Source organism: Bacillus rossius, chromosome 10, assembly GCF_032445375.1.
Source record: "Bacillus rossius redtenbacheri isolate Brsri chromosome 10, Brsri_v3, whole genome shotgun sequence".
Lineage (NCBI taxonomy): Eukaryota > Metazoa > Arthropoda > Insecta > Phasmatodea > Bacillidae > Bacillus > Bacillus rossius.
The window spans coordinates 48,211,536-48,234,725 of NC_086337.1; the positions used below are offsets into that span (position 1 = coordinate 48,211,536).

The following is a 23,190-nucleotide window of genomic DNA, read 5'->3' on the forward strand; positions in this document are numbered from 1 at the left end:
AACTAAGGTATTAGAGCAGATAGTTAGTTTTCCTTTTCATACTTTCGAATTTTATTTCGTAATGATCATGGCCATTGTTTGTTCTGTCCTAGGTGTAATATCTTTTTTTGTCTAATATTTTTATTGTAATTGTATAGTTAGTGTTTCCACATGACTTTTGTTGCACACGTAAAATTAAGGTTTCGCAGCGCCGGGATCCGAAACCCAGACCACTCTGATGGGAGTACTAGTTTGCTGTGCATTTTCTGGTACTCACGTAGGTGAGTTTGGACACAGCATTCGCCTTGACCGCGATGTTGTCCTGCCGCAGTTCCTGCTTGATCTCTTCCATGCACTGGGCAATGTACTTGGCCTGAAACACCCACACACACACACCAAATATACACTAAATATAAAATACAGACATAGGTAATTGTCAAATTCAGCTGACGTAAGAAAATCCAGATATCCACATATCCAAGTTTATCGCTTCATTCTGATGGCATGATCCTATAAACATTAATCCTGTGGTACATGATTCTTACCGTTTTGATTCAGTACGTTGAAAGATCCTGGACATAACACAACCTTTCCACAAGACCTGACATAATTTAATTCAAGTTTTTATTATGTCCAGGATATTTTGACTTACCAAATTAAAACAGCAAGCGTCAGAGGAAAAACGATGACTACACGAGCATGCCATTAGGATCAACTCATTAAACTTGGATATACGTGACACAGAAAATTACCTTAATTTATTTATATGCACTTATAACGAAACATCAAACACTTAATGTATTGAACCTCAGCTGCAAAAAATGATGCACGATTTTGAAAACGGAATGACACACCATATGCCATCTGCCATAACATAGTTTTTGCAAGTTGTACTGACAAATTAGTAACTAGGGCTTTATGATGCACTGGTTTGATAGATTCAATATTTTGGATGAGTATAGTGACTTGCGCACAAGTGTACACACTTGTGCATGCACACATGATTGATGCTTAGTGATGGAAACAGCATCTTTCTACAGTCCTGCTTACGTTTTGTTTATTAATGGAAACTTGTTATTCATTTCTAGTTTTTTAAGATAATTTACATGCAGGTAGGATTTTTCTCATTTTAAAAGTTGTAGTTTCTGCAACATTCAGTAATTTTCATAGGCTGGTGTTAAAAACTTACAAACAAAATGAAAGATGACCATTTTATTAATGCCACAAGAAGGATCAACTACTGGTTACGACTGCACTACCCGAGAATTATATACGCTGACATTTGAAATGAAAAATTTAGGAAATCTCAATCAGCCGAACGTAACTCATAATTTACATCAGAACAATGTCAGTAGTGACAAGGTAGTTGAGTGATCAAATCACCTCCTACAAAGGCAATTCATGTTCGATTGATTCCTGGCAGATTCTCTCTGCTCGAAGCAGAAACTTGTGGTCGTGGATTCTCCAGTTTTGCAACTTTAAATTTACTAACGTAAGCATGGCTAGTGTTTCTGTGAGTGTCACATGATGCGAGACAGAACATACATCGGTACGGTCAGTGAATTCCTAATTATGTTTGGTATATCGTAGAATTCATGATTAATCAAAGGTCCTAGACAACAACAAACATCTTCATTTACAACTTATAGCAAAGATGTACCCGTCTCCAGCATAGATACGTATTTACTATTTACTTTTTTTTCTAAACATAATGATCACATCCTGTGCATTTTAACCTGATTGTATGATCCTGTATACTTCAACCCTGTTGTACACAATGCTTGCTGTTTAAATTAAGAAGGTCGAAAATACTGAGCACTTGATCCTGATGGCATTATCCTGTTTAGTTTGATACTGTTGTACATGTTACATGCAGTTTTAATCATTACATTGAAAATCCTGTGCATTTGATTCTTGTATCATTAAGTTTTAGGTAACTCGATAGTTGAAAACTGTGATGAAGTCTAGGAAAATTGTGTGTTTCAGCAAGTTGAAAACAAGTAAACATTTATGAAAATTCACTGTAGTAAGCTATTTTTGGTAATTTTCCAATTTTTAATGTGTTTTAACGCACAACTTCATAATTTCATTGCCCTGCCCACTTGTGAGTTTTATAGAATTCAATAGAAATTTGAAAATTATTAATTTTTAAGGGAAAATAAAGAAACATCTGGAGTGCTCAAAAATACTATTTTCGGACTCCCCCCCCCCCCCTTTACCAAGGAAAATACCCCTAATCTAAAAAATCACTTTTAAAATAAATTACTTTCCAGTAAGGTGTTGAGATTGTTTTTTTTTTTCTTCTTTAAATGTTTACAAGAATTCAAAATTTATTTGATTGGAAAATAAAAATAAACTGCACTAAGATATATTTACAAAAAAATTTGCAATCAACGTGTAAACAACAATACATTTTAAAATCAATTTTAGTTTGGGTTGGGGTAACATTTAGATACAATTATTACAAATAACAAACCAAAATCACGTAACGTATGTTATGAAATTACCTCATTGTCCTTGTTGTTCCGTATGCCACGCACCAAATCTGTCAAGTTCTTGTCAAACATACGTTCCAGGTTTCCTCTGACTTTCCTGAGAGCCATTGCAGAAATGACACCGCTACGAAAAAACTTCTTGATCTACTTTACTAAACTTTGACCACAAATGATTAGAGTATATTTAAAAAACAAAGATAAACACATAATTTTAATTACACTTAAACATAGATACTTTTCAAGGGGAAAACATTATTTTAAAATAACATGTGTATCATGTGATTCATGTTATCAGACTGAAAAGTCAAAACGAAGAAGTTAGCCGAGGCTGACGGCTGTGACATATCACATACAAAATATAATACATAACATTATTATAACTTACTTTAAAAATAATTAGTAAACAAAAAAATAACTTTAAGTAATAAAAAATATACATTGTAATTTTACATGTATAATTTTGATTTTAAAAATTAATATGAATACTACGCACGGGAATTTAGTGTTTTATTCATTGGAAACATTTCCCTTAGATGTATATACTATTACGATATAACCAAGGTCATTAGATACCAGGTCGTCTCAACAGAAGAAAAACGAGTTTGGTCGTTCGGGTGTTTCCGTGATATGACGTATCCGCTAGACCTTCAAAGTAAACAAAACTGTGAAATTGCGTGCTTGTTATGATTTTGTTTTCGTGCTGTGGTTTAGTAATGTAAAAATGCCTGCTGTTGAGAAGAAATTGGTTGCTTCATTTGTAAGAATAAGGACTTTTTAAAGATTGAATCATCTCAATCGACAGCTAAGTAAAAAACGTGTTGGAAGAAGCAGCAACAAAGTGTGCAAGAAAAGGAAAAAAATTGTAACATAAATAGTAGGCTTATAGATTTTCTGAAGGAAGTGTCATTTAATTTAGATTTAGCAAAAAAAAAAAATTGTGGGGTGTGTTTGGAGTGATAGTAATCTTTTGTATTTCATATGAAATAATTTACTTGTAAATTGCAGTCATGGATAATTTCAGAATGTGTGTTTGCTACAGAATTGTTTAACAAAAACTTATGACTTCGCAAGATAAAACTTCTAAAACTGTTTGACAGGACTAAATGTTATTGGATGTATTATGTTTGTAGGAAAACAATAAGGCTCCTGATATTGCTCATCGTTTATTGAATAAAAGCATGTTTGATGTGAACCACACCTAATGAACTTCATTTTCTGGTTTAATGAATTTGTCATTGCTTTGTTTATCTTTAAATAGCAAACATTCCATAGCTTGTCAGATCACTCATTCTTTCATTGTATTGTTTTCTTTCTCTGGTTTTTCACTAAATTGAAACTAAATAAATAACTCTGGTCATATTGCAAAGAGTTGTCCCTTGTTACATTCACAAGTAATTGTCTATGTTCTTATTATATTTACATACTTGTGCATTTTATAATTTTTAATATGTTTTGTGGTCATAATTGGGTCACAGTGATTTAATGCAGTTTAACAAAAAAACCTGAACCTAACCACAGTTGTTTTCAACATGAATAGAAAATATGTAGCATATCAAACTAAGTAATTCAGATGCATGGAAAAGTTACAAATGTGTTTGTATACTTATGTAACAAGCAAGTGCACCCATGTGATATTTTGAGGGGGGGGGGGGGGGGGGGGGGAAAGTGAGATCTGGAGGTATATGGTGTTTTAAATATTTTGTAAGACAAATGGTGATTTGTAAGTAGGTACATATATTTAAAATCTTCTACGTGAAAATATTTCAGTGTTGGACGACTTATACGTAACTACATTTTTGTCTTTCTCTATCAAGGGGGGGGGGGGTGGTGCTTTGCCCCAGGTATGGGTGCCCATGGTAACAAGTAATAATCTAGTGATGTAAAATATGTCTTGTTAGCTCCAAATGAAGTATTTAGGGAGTCATGCTTAGTTTTACCTCAATTTATAACCTGTATTTGTACTAAGCATCATCATCCACTGTTTCCAGCCTGTGGCTGGGTCAGCCAAGTGGGTCATGTGACTTTGTCCATTTAACAATCACATTAAAGTGTGATGATATTGAAAGCCATGCAGTTTATATTTTATTCGTACAAATATATAGTAATGTATGTGTGTGTGTATGTATATATATACACACACACATACATATGCCATATAAATTTCAGAGATAAAGAAAATATGGTATTAATTTTCATGGCTAGCTGCCACACTAATTCTTTTTATCCAGGATTTTGTGCGAAATGACTTTTATAAAAAAAAAACTAATGGCAACAGTATAATAAATAAATTTAACATTTAATAGAGGTGGTATTAACCAACATGTAAATAATGTTATATCATTTACATAAATATCTTGGTAACAAAATTTATTTATGTACATATTTCATTAAGGAGACTTAACGCTAAACCATTTGAAACTTCGCAAATATGTAGAATTACAGAAAAAAATATTAAATTACTTTTTATGTAAATTAATGTAATAAATGATCAGCTACAAGTTGGGAAAACAATTCCTACACATTTGCATTGAAAAAAGCAATTAAAGCAAAATAGTAATGAGATAATGCCTGTAGTAAAAAATAAAGTTTTGTGTATTTTTTGTCAGCTTTTTATTTAGCTTTCAAATATGTGTTCATTATAAAACATACTTGAAGTGCCTATTTATGTTGATGAAATATTTAGAGAAAAAAATCATGTCAATTGATGTAGTTTGTATGACAGAACATAGTGACTAATTGTATTTGTTTTATAGCTTCTTACTCACCACAATTTATAATAGGCATAAGTAAATGTAGATTATTATGAATTACCTATATATTTTGTTAAATACTGAATTTTGATGTCATGAAATATGTTCTGGGATCAGATTTGGAGTGTTGAAATATTTCTGATGAATTATTTGAGAAAAATTATCTTGTTACTGTTTCTAGCAGTAAAGAATTATGATGAGAGTATACAGACTGCATCTAATAAAATGAAAACAATTTAAGATATGGAGAAATGTGTTATGTGCATGAAAAATAATGAAAATCTGTTAAATTAATGGTGACTTCGAAATACGAATCATCAATGTAATCACGAGTACATTTAGTAATAAATTTAATAGTCACAAAAATAAATATTGCAAGTTTTAAAAGATGTTACACTCCTAGGATACAAACACTTACCTACAATGAAATATTTTTCACAGTAAATTATTATGTTTATTTGGCTCAGTGGTTTGTACGTAGTTATGGATTACAAGTTTCCAGGTTTAAATCCTGTCACTTAAGAATTATTTTAAGTAGGTACATAAATTTTTACTACATTTTAACACACTAGAGTTATAGTGGATTATATTATTGATGGTTATTTGTTCACATAATTGTTGTAATTACTATTAGCTTGGTCATTTTTCACTAGGTGGTCTTACAACATTTATATATTTTTTACTTGTAACAAAAAATTAATCTTGCAAACACAATCAAGGAGATTAATTACGAACATGTAAATAAAAATTTATATTGATACAAATTAAGTGTATATGTTTGTTTGCATGCTGTTTTTTTTATATATACAAATGTACAATTTTATTCTACACAAATAAAGTTTTGCACATTTAACCTTTGAAACTAGAGGAATGTTACTGTCTACACATTTAAAAAACCTGCCTCTTTTTCTACCTCTTACAGCAGAAGTTTGGCATTTTGCGGTGAAATTTTTTGTAACTAACAGTTCAAAATATGATTACTACTGTGAACATCTGATCACAAAATAAAAAAAAACTATTCTCATGCTCCATCTTCTACCAGTAGTTTAATTTTCTGACAAATTAAAAAAAATATATTTTTTATTCTAGTTACTCTCGTTCAAAAAAAAATTATGTTTGTCTAAACTGCAAATGATGTTTATGTGATACTGTTTCTCATTAACGGCTTAGTACAATTTTACGTTCCAATGTTAAGAGATGAAATAAAATTACCCAGCGATGTATCATGTAATAAAGACTTTGAACAATGGTCTGTGATATTTGTGTTTTAAGCCACATATTTGTGGACCACTTGTTGGAAAGTATCACAAGGTAGGAATAAAGTGTTTCAGTGTTTTAGGCATGTTTTCTTCCAGAAGAAGTGTTCAGGTAAATCAGAAACTGAGTATGCCTTACTGCCTGCACTATGGTGCGTAAGTAGTGGCCGTAGTGGGAAAGGAGCATATTTAGGAATACCAGCTTGGAAACATGTACCTGCCAAGAATGCCAAAATACCAAAATATTTTTATCATGGTAAATGATCTGGGAGTTTGTTTTGCAATTTTAATTTGAGATTTTATATCAAAATTTAATAGTATATGTGGTAATTTTGGAGACTATTAGTTTTTGGTAAATAAGTTGAGTAAGGATTAAAATGAAAGAATTTAAGCAGGGAAATACATATCTTTTAAAGAATTAATTACTTTAAAAAAATAATTGTGTTATTATTGTACACTAATAAATCTTTCACTTAGAGCTACCATTTTCAGAATTACAGATCCTAGTTAACCTAGCAAACCTTTCACATAGTGATCATTTACCATGTTACTCAGGTCTGTAATAAAATTTTCTATGCAAAATTACTAGCTCACTTAATATTAAATTAATGGTAGGAAGAGGGAGTGGTGACATGGAGTACATACCACAGGGGAGTGCCATGGGGCCCTTGCTTTTCATAATGAAAGATGTCTGGGAAAGCATGATGAGTAGATTAAAAAAAAAAAAAAAAAGCGGACGGTGAAGAAGGGAGTAGGGGTCTGGGGTTAATTGCTATGACACTAAAGGAGAGAAATAAAAGTCAATGAAAAGGCATCTTCCATGCTGGTGATAACCAGATATGGAATACGCCACAGGAATTTGGGACTCGTACCTAGCGATGGACATTTAAGAGTTATAAAGGTACAATGCAATGTAGTGAGATAAGTGACAAATATCGGAGGAGAAATGATGACGGAAGAAGGAAGATGCATAGACCATCAGTGATGATGATGGAGCTTGTGTGGGACACATTGTAAAGGAGGAGAAAGAAAGAATGGTGAAATAGGTTAAGGTAATTAAAGGGAGGGGATTTTGGAAAGCTCAGAGATAGGTAAAGGGCAGAGGGATCACATGTGGAAGATCCACAGGTTAGAATGCAATGGATTAGACAAAATCATATTACTGCACACAAATATGAAATTTGGTAGTTAAAGGGCCATTAAATATTCTTAGAATATTTTTTGGAGGATAGTCATTACCATAAAACTTGTTATATTGTATGATATTTAATCCACTTACAAAGTTTGTTTACTACTGCAAATGAACATAACATGTTGACACTTAAACATCTAGCAAGGAAGCTAAATGTAATATTGAATATAATTACTTATCAATGGTAACAAGCATAAACAAACTAGCATTAAATAACACAATGTTGTGAATATTGCAAGAACAGCACACATCACAATGTTTACCAACAACACCAGTTTAGATTTTAAAATACACATTTGAGCCTAATTTACGATTAAATAACTGACAACATAACAAAGATTAAATATATTACTAGCGGCAACAGGTGATACATTTAACCTGTACATAAATTACATCAGTCTATGTGAATCGGAAAATTTAAGAAAGTGCCATTTAGACATGTGATTAATTTGAATTCCCGCGGCAATATGGTCTAGCATGTACGTCAGACGCGATTGACCAATAACAGTAAAATAGCGGGATGAGACGACCTGGTATCTAATGACCTTGCGATATAACATACATGATTAAAAGAAGGGCCTATCTAGTCACGCTCATATAGACCATGTTCCTAGCACCACTATTTTCCAGTCAATAAAATCCATATATAATGATATAAGCTATTACAAAAATCTTTAGATTTTAATTTATTAAAACACAAAATAAATAATTATTAAATATTTGAAATTTCGTTATTAAAATTAAAGTAAAACTATAGAAATGAAGTTATAACTACCGTAAAATAAGATAGGATATTATTTAATATCATAAACGCCTGCAACTAGTAGTAAAATAATAACTACCTACTTATTGTATTACCCGGAAACATAAACACGACAGGCGATGCCCGAAGCAAATTTACAATACCAATCTCTGTAACGTAGTCGGCTGCACACCGGCTTACAATGCGAGGGGTCCTGGGTTCGAGTCTCGAGCAAAGCAAGGGTGAAAATTATACATGTGGATACTTGGAACGCTAACGAATTGATGTAGAAATTGCATACCACAAGTTTGAATCTATGGCCGTGTGGTTGAAACCGTTGGCCATCCGTCACAAACCCTCCTCTAAAAGGACAAAAAAAAAACAATAAACAGGATACCAAATTCCATGGTAGTTCCGCGTGTTTATGTTTTATAAAAATGCGAATAATATTTGTAGTTACTTGTAATGAGTCATCGCAAATCTTACAACACTAATGACATAAGTTCAGGAGGAAAGCCAGAATGTTTGTATTCAAAAATACACAGGCTTTATGTAAAATCGAAATGCAAAGAAGAAAAGCAGAAGGATTTACGCATTTCAGTAGAACTGGTCCCAAGTGTCAACCCGGTGTTTGGACAGGTATATACTTGTTTTTATATTAGCTGTACATTAAAGATTGACTTTTACGTAATCCTGAAAGAAAGGAGATGGATTAAAAGACTATAGTGAGACGGTTTCAGGCAGGTTGTGTTAAGGGAGAACAGTGTATGCTAGAGAATATAAGAAGCTAACCTCTCTTCAGTACACTTTTAATCTGTATGATGCCTATGTTTACTTGTTGATGTAAAATAAATAATAATGATCATTCAAAGACTGCACAACTATGAGTGTTGTTTGACGTCATATATTTTATTAAATTTTTGGCTTAGGCCTACATGGATTTTGTTCATCAAAGGAAGGACTTTTTATTCTGTATATAGTGCATGCACAACATTTTACAATCAAAATATCCTGTTGGAAGAAAAAAATAGCACCTTTTGAAAACATAAACTATTTTTCTTATTAATATACTGGCAAGCTGCCTAACTTTACAGATACCAAAATGTTTGTATTTTTTGGTTAAAAATCATTTTATTTCCCCAGCTAGAGTTGAACATTACTTTATAATTTTGACTCAAGCATGTGTTGTGTTCGTGTTGGACCCGCGGAAGTGTGGCGTGGACCTGCGAAGGGCCGTGTGAGCGTGAGCCGATTGAGACGACGCCGGCTCCCGCCTGTCCCCAGAACCTGACCGTGCAACTGACAGATGACGACGACCCCTTCTTCCTGTACGGCCTGGCCCTCACCGAGGACGACTTCAAGGACCTGAAGAGCCAGCAGGGCCTGCTCGTTGACTTCGACCGCTTCCCGGGCGAACTGCTGCGCCTGCTGGCAGAGTGCCGGCACGAGGGCGAGCCATCGACCAACCGGTGAGAGAGCACGGCTGCTCGCACCTCGCGCAGTCCTGCATCGACTCTGCTCTAGGGAAGCTATAAATGCATTACTAGTGGAAACACACATACTGTATAAGGGCAGTTTATTATAACTCTTATAAAATAAATAAATAAATAAATAAACAGTTTAGCCACCAAGGTGAAAACATATTCTTGAAAAGTCATTGTAGTTCGTCTTTCGATGTAAGGTTCTGGACATACACCATTGCTATGCTATGTATGTCCAGAAGCTTACATACATCAAGTCATGCACTCCCATTGCACAAATCTTTCAAAGATAATATTGTAGTTCGTATGTAACTTCTAAATTAACCTTTTTTTTACTATCATATTTCTGTGTTTTGTACTATGTAGGCTTATGTATCTTCATTTTACAAACTGTATTGGTTTAAAGCTGAAATTCTTGATGCATGGGATTAATTCTCTTTGTTGCAGGTGATACAATGAATTTTAATCGATAAAAAGTTGTTCACATTGTGTGAATTATTTTGAATCTACAGGCAAGCAGTATAAACAGTAAACATGAAGGTGGTATTTATCATACAACTGAAAATGTAATATTTTACATTGTTAGATAGACAATGAAATACTTTGTAAAGTATTAAGTGACACGTTTTGAATTTTAAAAAGGAGTTATTTTAGTCTGTATAAGTATTCCTTATTTGTTATTAGCTACAGTTTTCCTCCATTGATAATAACCTATCCCAATAGTTTTGGTGCATTTTAGATAGATTTAGAAGAAAGACTACTTATTGTACCTGTTACCATGGCGCGGCTTCCAGAAAATGTTAACGTTGTTTTTCGTATAATGATCCCAAAATTAATAATTTTCGCGGGCTTTCATGGCCATTGAAGTAGCTTGGCTTCTGGGTTATAGCCGTGTCCTTGGCAAATCATTCACCAACGTTTCGGTCGACATTGCAGTCGCCATCATCAGGAAGTAGTTACCTACTGCTCCCAAGGACACGGCTGCAACCCAGAAGCCAAGCTACTTCGATCCCAAAATTATATTCATCTCAAATGGTTAACGAAATATAATAAAGTGAAACGGGATGTGATATTTGACGTGTATGGTTTGCAGCATTATTGTTACCAGTTGAATATTTATTATTGTGGGTTGTTAGTTTGCGAGTGTGGTTCTCGGCTGTAGGTTCCTCCTGGTGCTGGAGGATCCCGAGAGCGAAGGGCCGTACAGTGGCCAGCAGACCAGCCTCCAGGTGCTGGAGACCAACAACTTCAAGCACCTCTGCCACTTGTGTCTGCACGTCAGCCGGGGGAACGATGCCGAGATTAAGAAGCTGATGGCCGTGAAAATCAAGCAGTTGAAGGTGAGATGATCCGTTTTTTTTTTGCCTTTTGCGCGGATTATTTCTTCTCAGGCTGTTTGCTTCCTTTGTTTTCTTGCGTGCAGCAACTCCTGTGCTTAGGGGTTTGGGATTCTTTGGAAATATCATGGGAAACTATACCATGCATTGAAAATATAAAATCCCATGAGAAGGAACATGATTTTATAGTTTTATTATGTAGCAAATTTTTGTTTATTAAACGAGAGATTTTTGGTGTTGTGGATTTTATTATTTCTGGATAGCGTATTATTCAATAAATATTGTGCCGTAACACACTAATAATAATATGACGACAGACAACTGTTATGCTGGATTGGAGTGACCCAAACATAAATGAGCACCTCGTTTGTTTACAAACACAGCACTGACTGAATGGTAGATGATATTTGTCAATACACGAGTGTCTAACATTACTTGGCCCTGTTTGCCATAACTTTAAAATGTTATCAAGGAGACTAACCTGTAATACAAATAAACAATATATGATTTTCAAAGAAATTTTAATAATATTGATGAATTTGAGGCAAAACAATAACATAAAATACTTGACAATGGCTAAATTTCTCTGAGACACAATGTGACTAGCAAAAAAATAAGAATGTTATTGAAACTGCAGGACGTTACGAAGGGCACCCGACTCGACAAAAGTCCATTTCACGTTCAGTCTCTATTGTTGGTATCCGACACAACACGTAGATGCCGCCTACACATTCAATAAGGGTGGGGTTTGCTCCGGGCTAAACTCTGTCGGTAGGCTATTTCTACCCCCAGGACCTCTGGGGGGACCGCGTACATTTACTATTAGGAGGCACAGTCTCTGCGATAACGTCTCGTAGCAGGGATCACCGCGCAAGATGAGGGGAGTTTGCAGTCCAACAATGCGCTGGCGCCGACTCAAGGCGACCGCGCCTTACCTTGAGAATGCTGCGCTGGCTCCACGGTCTCCAGACTGCGTGACGGCTGTCCCAGGAAGTGCGGTGAGATGCACCAGTAGGCACCCCACACTTTTAGTCACCAGAGCACTCACACAGGCGAAGTTCCGGCGCGCGCGAAGTCGTTTCCCGGACCGCGGACGCGTTGATGAATTCGATAATTACCGTCCCAAATGTTGATAATACCGAACGTTCAACTTCAAATCGCGATTCCGCAGCCCGGAATCGCGGGTAGCGAAAATTTCTTAAGCGGAGCGATACGTGCTCCAACTCAGTGCAGCGGACCGACTCCCCGAGAAATCGCCAGGAGGCTCTTTTATACTTCCGCCGAGCGTCCCCAGCGGCCTCTCCTATTGGCTCGTTTTTAAGTTCAGTCGGTTGCCGATTGCCGCTAATTCTCCTGGCGCTGGCGCGCATGCGCCGTCACACTGGCACTTCGAAAGTCGAATATTTACTACTGCCGCGGACCATTGTTGACTAGGTCCCTTCAAACACCGTTTATATTTAATTAAATAAGCCATATTGACAATGTATATTTATATGTGGGCCGTGTATCGGTACAATATTATACTTTAATTATTTTTTATATGATACTAATTTCACAAAAACAGTGTCATTGTGACTGATGCACTTATGTAATATTTATTTATAATAAGCACTTAAATACGCAAATAAATAAAAATGAATCAGCAACTATTGTTTGTTTAAAAAATGTATCAATGTTGTCATGTTAGAATGATTTCCTAATAACAGTTACAATATCAAAAAAGTAAAGGGGGGCTGAGGGGTATAAAACCGGCGACACCAGCCTCCGAGACAGTAGAGTGTAGAGGGCGAGTGACCTCAGGGTGATCGAGGATGAACGATGTGGGATGGCTTCGTGTGCAGACAGGTGCATCAGGTAGCGAAACATCAGGGACTGTGAGTAGTGCGAGGCAGTGTTTTGGGGCAGAGGTGCACAGTAAGATAAGAGCAGTAGGGAGATCCTCTGTTGAGCCGAGCTCCGGTGGGAAGAGTAAGCAGTGGACTAAACGAAGCCGTGATTAATTAGGCTATCCTTTTAGAACCTGTTTCCCCACTCGTAAAAATATATATTGTTCATACAAAATTATATGTATACATGTACAAAATAATCCTGTATTATAAAAAAATGTTGTTAGAAAATTAAATTAATAGTTCTTGAAGAAGTGCAGGAATTGGTTCACGAGGTATCTGTAGCTATTGCGTATTAAATAACACTCATTTATGGCTTATCAAGCATATTTAGATGCAGTAATAATTGTTCAGTCTGGACATGAACTAGGCAGTAGTTGGTGAGGGAGTCAGGAATGTGCAGGAGGCGGCGGAGAGCGGCGGCAAGCAGCTGTCCCGCACCGAGTCCCAGCTGGAGGAAGCGGTGCGCCGGCTGGAGGAGAAGACGCGCGAGCTGGCCGAGTCTCAGCGGCGCTGGGCGGAGGAGCGGTCGGACCTGCACGTCGGCAGCTTGCGCGAGCTCGCCCAGGAGCGCGAGAAGTGCGCCGGCGTGAGTTCCTTGCCCGGTGGTAGCGCTGGCTTCTGTGCTTACGAGCTTAACCGTGAGGAGTGGGTAGTTTTTAGCAAACAGAACTGACCTATACGTAGTTACGACTTCAGGTAAAGACTTGAGGGTGTAACGACCCATATTACAGCCTTCCCCATGCAATCCAGTAATAATAATTTGTTATAAATTATTTTTTTTGTCAAATTTCAGGTTAGATGTAAAGTTTTTCCGTTTCAAGGTTATTGTGAACAAAATTCTCCGGGTTTATTGTTTTTATTTTTAAAATGCATAAGTTTATTTTTAGTATTTTTTTTTATGCTCGCTTCTTTGTGTGGGAAGGCATTATGACGTAATTCTCCCTCCTTTTTCCCCACGACCGAGGCTTTGTTTCACGCGCTAGGCGTGAGAGTCACGGTCACGGGAGTGTGAGAAAGAGACAAAATTGCCGCATCGTGGGAACAGAAGTAAGCATTTCGTGGAAGTTCTGTTGCTATGCGCCGTGATTGGCTGAAAATTACGTCAGCGAGCCCAGGACACTGCCCGCACAAAGGGAAGGAAGGCTGTAAAATTAGTCATTGTTCGATCACCGTGCCGGACGGTCGTTGTTCGGACACCAGGCCTTGGTTTTACTGAAAAAACCCAACCCAAAACCGGCAAATCAAGTTCATTGTTGCCAGTCCTGTCATCCTCCTGCAGTGTGAATGTGATGGGGCATCACAACACCAGTTCTGAACTAGGGAAGTTTTTTACAAGTGATAAATCTCAGACCTGGTCGGGATTCAAACCCGGTACCCATTCCTCGCCAGATCTAATAACTCATCCAACAGCTCATCCACGGCTATTCCTTCCTGTCTTGATTTTCATTGAAGCACTGTTTGTTACCAGTTAGTGGATGTTTCTCTGTATTATTTTACTGCCATTTATTGGACTTTTTTTTGCATTGCCTTAATTTGAGGATTGTTTTTTACATTTTAGCTAAGCTCTCTTCACCTTGAAGGAAGGATCTCAAACTCCTAGGTAAGGTTAATAAATTACAGTTTCTCAGTACGAGACCAGTGGTAAATGAATGTTGGAAGGCAAGAGGAGAGGCTCATAGATCAGTCTCGTGAGAAAAATTGAACAGTAATTGTGTGTATTCAGCTTTAGTGCAGTTAGTGGCAGAATTCACAATCTAGGAATCTCGACTATAAGAGGCGAGTTGGAATATGTTGGAATTATTGTTTAAAATGCATCGAAAGTTTGCCCTTCACTGAGGATGTGATCAGGTTAACGAGACATTGACAGATGATGCTTGTGCCCACTAAAGAGTCAGCACTTTGATGTGTTTGTGTGTTGAGGGAGGATTTGAGCAAAAGGGGCCACTTGCAGGTCTCAAAGTGGGTCACTTCTTAATTCACCTAATTTTTAAAAATAAACTTTTGGTCACTAAATTTTGATAGGTCACTTTTTGCCAAGTTTTAAAAATAAACTTTTGGTCAGTAATTTTTGATTGGTTACTTTTGTCTTTTTGCCAAGTTTTAAAATTAAACTTTTGGTCAGTAATTTTTGATTGGTCACTTTTGTCACTTTTTGCCAGTCACAAAAAGTCTGCAAGTGCCATACTAACGTGAAGTTAGTACGTATTCGCTGAAGAGTCCCGTCCCGGGACGGGCCGCCAGTTGCAGCTGGAGTGGCAGCGCAGGCTGGCGGACGAGCGGGCGCGGCTCGAGGAGCAGCACGCCCAGGCCTCGCGCGGCGCCGAGGCGGAGCTGGCGCGGCTCCGGTCGCAGAACGAGGCGCTGGCGGAGAGGCACCGCCAGGCGGAGAGCCTCGGCAAGTGAGTGTCTCCGCCCCACGCGCGCTCTCTCGCTCTCGGATTGCAGTACGGAGCAAACGACGGCCATTGTTACCAGATTGATTTTACCTAGCTTGCTAACAGTGGGGAAAGAAGAAAGCAAGAAGAAAAAAAAATACCATTGTTTACTATAATAAAAATAAGTTTTATTATTTTGAAATTTGGCTAATTTTTTTTTTATTATTCCAAGACTATAAAATGTGCATATATTGACAGTATTTCTACATTTGTAGTTATTCTGGGGAAAAAAATAATAATAAAATGCTAAACACTAATGATTATTTAACAGGAGAAACTATTTGTTGCAGTCAAGTCACTATTAACAAGGCATTCTATTATATTGTATGCTTAATCAGAGCCTGCAATTTAAATGTTAAATTATGTAAAAAACTTTTAATACATTAAAACATTAATAATGCATATTTGAAATGAAATACTTAATTAGTGTAGCTAACCTAACCAACCTTTCACTTTAGTCACCTTTCACTTTAGTCACTATTCACGTTGTTTCCCAGAAGACTAAATTGTACAGAATTAGTGCACAAATAGTTTTTAAAGGGTAATGTGTAGTAAAATTATATGTTACGCAAAGCGATGAATGCAATTTTTTCAGTGGTTATAAGTGGGGACACCTGTATTTCGCGATTTCATTTCATGTCAAGGTATTTCACAAAAAACACTGTAGCTTTTTTCTAAGAGTTGTGGCAAATTGTGAGGGGTGCAGCAGTAGGTACGGTGACAAACATTCTCATTGGCCCCGTCAAGAGTGGGACGACACCTCTCGCCGACCTTGGCCGATGACCACAGGAGAAAAGCTGCAGTATTTATTGTGAAATGCCTTGGCACGAAATGAAATCGCGAAATACAGGTGTCCCTAGTTATAAGTAAAAAAAAAATAAAAGCAGATACCACTGAAGGCTTACTTTCTTAAAAATTGAAATCGGCCGTAGAAATGCCACCACACGGAATGTAGTCAAAGAGCGGGAATGCTGCCGTGCCGCAGGGAGCTGGCCGCGCAGCTGGAACAGCTGCGCAAGGAGGCGCGGCAGTTGGAGCAGGACTGCGCGGGCCTGCGCCGGCGCAACGTGAAGCTGGACGCCGACTATCACCAGGAGGAGAAGGAGGTGCACGCCCTGGCCACCAGGGTCGCCGTGCTCGAGCAGGTTCGTCGGGTTTGGTGTGCTTTTGTATACTCTGCTTTTTAATTACTTCATGCAACACGTTTTGTTCTTATGAAAAACGTTATCCTCAAAAACAATTCTTTCCTTGCTTGAAATATCGCACACCTCCTTTTAAAACTTTATTTTAATATACAATATGTGACGATTATGCGATAAAACATGGTGTAAAAGCGAAAAACAGGGATATTTAAGTTTTAATGAAATATTTAATAAATTAAATTTTTATTCATAAAATTAAAGTATATTTATGGGTTTATATGATTTGGGCGTAATTTTAGTTTCTTTTTGTATCAAATGTTCTCTGAAGTGCCAAACAAACATTCCCAGACCACTGTAGCTCATGGCAGATACATTTCTTTGATAGGGCCTGTAGTGGTAAATAATGTAGTGCTTGTCAACTACACAGATGCAAGGAAAGAAAAATCCTCAGTTAGGTGTTCGATGACACGACACTGGCAGTTACAGAAATTGTATTATATACAATTATTAAGAACCACCACTGTAATTAACTTTTTTGTCATAATCACCGTACCCAGTGAGGCACTTGTGATAACATTTCACAGGTTTTCAAAATAACGTTTCTTTTAAAAATAATCCACTACCTGGGAATGATGAAGCCCACTCTTGTGACAGCACCGCAAGTGCCGTCGGCATCCGTCGAAGTCACAGTTTCACGGGGCTTAAAGAGATGGTAGTCACTCTGGGTACATTACATTTGGCCTGGGATTTTCTACAGAGGAAGGCGTTTATTTCCAGATGATGTAGCGGACGAGTCATCTGCAAGACAGTCTTTTAACTTCACTGAACCACTTGATCACAGAGTCACTCGTGTAAACGGAGGTTTTGCTTGTTATTCTCGTAACTTATTTTTATGTACGTTTGCTTTGTCTACTTTCCAGTAATCATGAAGACCCTGTTGATACTGACTCATGATGTTGATACTGTCACTGTCTTTTGTTTGTTGTGCAGTCCCTTCTGTAGAATTTTTTTTAAAATTTACTATGGTCAATTTGTATAAAAAACATTCTGTTTTGAGTCATATATGTATAGCGAAAATTTAAGTTGGTTATTTTTCGTAAATTGTATATTTACATACTTATCTTTTCCTTTCAGAAACTTAAAGATAAAACTGTCCTCATCAACAAACAGAACGATTTGCTGTGCAGCACCAATCAAAAACAGGTAAGTTTTTTTTTTTGTAAATGTTTTTGTTGTTCTGAAAGCAGACAACCACCCATGAAGGAAAGGGAATATATATATATATATATATATATATATATATATATATATATATATTTTTTACTAACTTTTTGTTCTTCGATTGGGTTCTTGTAATTCAGCACATTTCACATGGACTACTTTTAATACGTTTCGACCAAAGGACAATTAGTTCATGCACCCAAACCATTACACTTGACCTCCTTACCTATATAGTTGTGCCAATTTTCTTAATGCTGAAATGCCTTTCTTACTATCCCTCCGTTCTTGATGCAGTAAAAATTTGCAAAAAAAAAAAATATTACTCTATTCTAATCCTCCTCTACTACGCAACAATAGTATGAGATCAGCTTTTCACAATTGGACATTTCAAAATACGTATATTAGCACTTTTATATCTGAATGGTTGTTAGGCACGGAGTTAACACAACCGTTCTTGCTCATGTGCCAACTAAAAACATTTAGGTGGTATTTGAGGAAATTATGTGTGTGGGTAGAGAAGCTTGAGGGGAAAAAAGAAGTTGCTTTCTTTTTGCTCACTCTCGGGAATTTGCAGGATGGAGGGGATAAGGAGAGGCTTTGTTTCTCATGGCAACCCTAGCAAGAAAATGAGGGGAAGGAAAGGTGGTTGGAACTTGTCGATCCACAGTGTGAATAAGGGGGAAACCAGTTTTAACTACCTCACCTTTTAAATTTGGCAGCAGAGAAAAAGGAAACATATCACACTTACATTAGATGGAGGTTAATTTTTTATTGCAAAAGTAAAAAAGGCCCAAGCTAGTGAATCCATTCTAAAAATTAGTAAATTAACCTTTTCCTATTTTCTTTGCTGCAACAGCAGCATAAGTACCATCGGTTGTGTGGACTCCATGCAATAGTGATGTAAAATATGGTCACATAAGACTAGTAGTAGATTTACGATCTTAAAACTTGTGTAAATTTCTTGCCTTGCTGGCGATTAGGGTATTTTATTTTATTTTATTTTATTTTAGGATTTGGCTGGGCTCGTAATAATCTGTTGTATGTGTTTGGTGTCTGTAGGCACGCCTGGAAGAGTGTCTGGCCGACAAGGATTCGATAATACAGAAGAAACAGCAGGAGGCCCAGAATCTGTCTGATGAACTTCTGAAGTCGAATGAGATTCTTTCCAAACTTCACATGGAGCTCAGTTGCACCAAGTCCAAGGTCTGGTCATCACAAAGATTCACGGTTTCATTTTCACACTCCTAATGAGGTGAACTAAAAGACTTTGTAAATGTAAACATCAATTTTTAAGTTATTCTAGTTTACACAAATAGAATTGTAAATTTGCAGCAAAAATAAATTCAATTTTAACATGAATTTTTTTATTATGTTGATCCATAAGTTAAGTATCAGTTTGACTTATTTTTATTCCTCATAATGAAATTTTGTTTACTTGATATTTAAAATAAGAGGAACATCTCATTTAAAAATAAAAACTACTCCCATCCACCTAAATGAAGCCTCTTCACTGACATCATTTGATACTTCAAATAGTTTTAAAATATATTTCAGTGAACAAATATCTTTAAAAAAGTCAATACTTTTTCACGTTACTATGCCTCGCCTTAATAAAGATGAGATAATGCAATCCAGACATGCCACCAGGAATAATCCGAATATCGACAAAAATAAAAATTAGACTAAAAATCAGTACTGCTAAACCAAACATTAACTCCTGTTTCCTAAGCTACCGGTTCCTAAACACAGCATAGTTAAGAAAAATTCAACTAAATTCTCTTGTAATCATAGCGTATACTTTGCAATGATGCCACATACCAAAAATGTAAAACAAATTAAAGTTCCAAATAAACGAAAGTCCAAACAGTGGTTACATTTTTTTGTAACAACAGACTATCATTAATGTTCTACACCAATACCTTACGACGCACATCAATACAAAAATTCTTGCTGCAAATAGACCATTGTCTCTACTAAATACCAAAACGTGATAATGCAGCTACGAAACATCTATGCAAAGGCCTCTTCCGATTTACTCTCTTTACCTCACTTCTTAACAAGAAGTTTAAAATTACGTTAGTTCTGTCCATCATCACCACTGTTGAACTCTCAGTGCCATACTCCTGTAGTTTTACCTCAAAAGTTTATCCCAATACCGTTCATAATATTCTTAACTGCAGAAGAGTTCAAATTTTGAAGCAGAGCTTACATGGAAACTAGGCAGCAACACCAACCTAGTCTTATTGGGCTCGCCTGCACTGCCAGCATCCAGCGAACTTGAAACTTACCTTGCGACCATCACCTTAAAAGGCCTTACTTTTACTACTTTGTCTACAAAGTTTCTTCTCTGTATACTACGGCTGCCATCGAACTCTGAGCACTTGCCGGGCGCCGCTCTTGTGCTGCGAAGTCTGTTCAGCCAAATAAATATAAGTTCGTAACTTACAGTAATGCCAGTTTCCTTTCGTGATGATAGCACCCACACCGTGGGTGGCACACAGCTGTGCCCTGGTTACGGGAGGTGGCCACCAGCTCGCCAAAACCGTGAGAGTCGTGCACACATATCCTTACGCCTGCAGGGCATTACCCACCCCTTGGCTCCCTGCCGCAATCGTGTCTTCATGAGCCATAAAAATACTCTGAAATGTGACGAGGCACGTTGCAAGGTAATAGAAAGTCACTTCAGTGTGTTTCCAGAGGTTGACCGAGGGCACGGGCATCGCGCTGTTGCAGCTGAAGATGCGGACGAGCATCGCCCTGGAGCAGGAGCGGCTGCTGGACGCGAAGCAGAGGGACCTGGGAGAGGCGGGCTCCCGCGCGTCCCAGCAGGCCGAGCGCCTCGCCGCGCTGGAGGCCGAGGTCGCGGAGCTGCGCGGCGCGCTCGAGACCGCACGCAGCCAGCTCGAGGAGAAGACCAAGCACCTCAGGAACAACGAGAACGGTGCGTCTCTCCTCGTCCCTGTTCTACACGTGGTAGAGTGATAGAACTTGGTCAAGTCGGATCTATTGGATACAGGGATGATTCAGTATTACATAAGTCCGGTTTAACTGGAGAAATTTGGGAGAATCGATATTAGGCAACATGAAAATTCATTTATACTTAAATATAGAAAAAAAATAATATTTGCAATCTACCTACTTAAAATTTCGCAAAAAAAAGTTCTAAAACTGCTTAATGGTACTATTTATATATTTTTCCTGACCTAATTCCGTCCCGAAGTAAAAATTGCCATTTACGTCCACCTCTACACTTAGTAATGATTATGTACTTTTATTTATGGCTGGTGGGTGGGTAAGCTGAGGAGGGTTTTGTGTGGCAGTGATCAACTGGCTGAACCGGCGGTTGAACGAAGCCCAGGCCTCGCCGCTGCCACCCAGGAGCACCGCCCTGGGACTGACGGCATCGTCCACGCCGCTGTCTACCGCCCCCATCACGGCCTTCATGTCCAGGTGGCCAAAGGTGAGCGCGACTACCCTTTGCATTGTTGCCTCATTGCGTTCTCCTGGTTGCTGTTCTTGTGCAGCCAACTCCAGGCCTACACTGTAACCCCCCCATTCCTACTTTTTATCTCCTAGTGCTCACCTCCATTTGGCTGCAAGCCATTCACAGAAACATTTTAATTTACCTAGTTTGGCCCAGGAACGTTGTGCTTAAATCAGAACCTTATACAGCTATAACAACTAACATCGCATGTTGCTCATTAATTTAAATAAATGTCTCTTATGGTTCATTATAAAAAAGTTTAACTTTGAGGCACTGATGATGTTCATCAAGTGACGTGGCTTTTGAAGGTGGGGTCCATAGATCCTGGGCATTACGTGAAATAAGGCCTCAAGACGGTGCAGTCATAGAATGAATAGGCGAGAGAGATGGGAGCACCGAGAGAAAACAGCCAGTGGAAGTGTCCGCATTTCCCGCAGTACAGAAATCCAGAACCAAATGGAAATTTTTTTTCTGGAGCACAATGTTGGTAGGATAATGATCTGTCCATAACACTATTATGAAACTGAAGTCATGTTGAGGGCAGTTTTTAAGTCACACTTTGTGTTTAGTGCTGGGCATTCATGTAGAGTTTAGGAAATGACTTACTTGCCTGGTCACAATGTGTGTGCGCTAATATTGTCACTTATTTCTCCACAGAATCCCCACAACCTAGAAAAACCATCCCTTACAGGCATGCTGTCCAATGGTCCGGGGATGAATGGCATTGCCCACAAGGAACCAACGAAGAACAGTGTACCAAAAGAAGCCATGAAACAAGATGCCAGGAAAAACCAGCCTCCACCTTTATCGGCTTACTTTCCAAAGTGACTTTTAATTTATTTAAGACGCACATTTATCTGTGTGTGTATTACATATGTGTATCATAGCATCATTACCTGTAAAGTGCAATTTTTATAAATTTGTGAACTAACCCAAAGCTTAGGCAAAGTAATAAGTAGAAATATTAATTTGTATATAGAGCAGATATATAATATAATTCCCTGGAAAATTAAATATGATTTTGTAATTTTTTTAACCAGAGAATTTTTATTACGTACTTTGGAATATTTTCCTGTAGCATACCTTTAGTGCAGTTGTGGGTAAGGACACAAGTCAGTGTATTGTTAGGATATACGTATTTACCCGCATATGGGTTGCAGATTTTATGCTAATTTTTTTGTTTCATAAAATGTACTGTGACATCTGTGAAAATATCCATTTTGGGCAAAAAAAATTAACATTGCACCATTGTTGTTGACTATATGCTTAAATAACCAACCTGTGTTGGTTTTTTAATAAATAGGTCACGAGTAAATATAAATTAATTAAAATATCTCTGCAGTGTGCCATTAAGCTATGTCTGCCGCCTGTCCTGCGGCTATGCAGCCAGCAGCTCTGCTGTCTGACACTACTAGCTCTCAGCAAGAGGGGGAATCTAAAAATAAACCATCTAGAGAGAGACAGAGAGAGAGGGGGGAAGGCACTGCGTGCGTACGTGTGGCCACCCTGTCGCACCAACACACTTCCATTGTACAGTCAAACCTCTATCTATCGTTTTTCAGGGGGCCAACAAAAAAATTCAGTAGATGCGGACATTCAATAGATGTGGACTTCACTCTTAGATTTTGAAAAAAATATTTCAAACTCAAAATTAGTGTCAGAAATATATCAGTTACTTGTCATTAAAGTTTAATCATTTGAAAAAAAATAAAAATGGAAGCATTTTACTTAATTCAATTTACACATGCAAAAAAAAAAAACATACACACAATAAACCTACATGGAAA

General features: G+C 37.4%; 2 protein-coding genes across 6 annotated transcripts in view; one reads left to right on the forward strand and one right to left on the reverse strand.

Annotated features, from left to right (window-relative positions):
- Nucleotides 1-2,995, reverse strand: part of LOC134536101 (AP-3 complex subunit delta-1) — a 63,554-nt gene extending 60,559 nt beyond the window's left edge. For 2 of the 3 annotated variants that reach the window (XM_063375651.1, XM_063375650.1), the window contains exons 1-2: nucleotides 2,487-2,801; nucleotides 257-352 (exon numbers count right to left, since the gene is read on the reverse strand). In XM_063375651.1, the coding sequence (XP_063231721.1) occupies nucleotides 257-352; nucleotides 2,487-2,582 (192 nt within the window). In that variant the 5' untranslated portion in view covers nucleotides 2,583-2,801. Of the gene's footprint in view, nucleotides 1-256; nucleotides 353-2,486 lie in introns of all 3 variants that reach the window. The other variant, XM_063375652.1, reaches the window with a different exon arrangement.
- A 5,802-nt stretch (nucleotides 2,996-8,797) lies between these two features.
- Nucleotides 8,798-22,439, forward strand: LOC134536102 (spindle assembly abnormal protein 6 homolog). Of its 3 annotated transcripts, XM_063375654.1 has the most exons (12): nucleotides 8,807-9,053; nucleotides 9,699-9,883; nucleotides 11,058-11,235; nucleotides 12,090-12,230; nucleotides 13,522-13,707; nucleotides 15,363-15,520; nucleotides 16,542-16,701; nucleotides 17,833-17,901; nucleotides 18,979-19,122; nucleotides 20,653-20,860; nucleotides 21,240-21,379; nucleotides 22,061-22,439. In XM_063375654.1, the coding sequence occupies exons 1-12, from the start codon at nucleotides 8,880-8,882 to the stop codon at nucleotides 22,229-22,231; spliced, it is 1,914 nt and encodes a 637-aa protein (XP_063231724.1). In that variant the 5' UTR covers nucleotides 8,807-8,879; the 3' UTR covers nucleotides 22,232-22,439. The 3 variants fall into 3 exon arrangements, with proteins under 3 accessions (XP_063231725.1, XP_063231726.1, XP_063231724.1); XM_063375655.1 differs by lacking the exon at nucleotides 12,090-12,230 and having other exon boundaries at nucleotides 8,798-9,053; XM_063375656.1 differs by lacking the exon at nucleotides 12,090-12,230 and having other exon boundaries at nucleotides 8,798-9,053; nucleotides 13,525-13,707.
- The last annotated feature ends 751 nt before the right edge of the window (nucleotides 22,440-23,190 follow it).

What these genes read in the sequence shown, in the direction of transcription:
- LOC134536102 (XM_063375654.1), top strand. Translation starts at nt 8,880, where the DNA reads ATGAGTCATCGCAAATCTTACAACACTAATGACATAAGTTCAGGAGGA. An exon ending in AGCGCGAGAAGTGCGCCGGC is followed by an intron (nt 13,708 to 15,362) that starts GTGAGTTCCTTG and finishes ACGGGCCGCCAG; the next exon opens with TTGCAGCTGGAGTGGCAGCG. An exon ending in GCAGCACCAATCAAAAACAG is followed by an intron (nt 17,902 to 18,978) that starts GTAAGTTTTTTT and finishes TGGTGTCTGTAG; the next exon opens with GCACGCCTGGAAGAGTGTCT.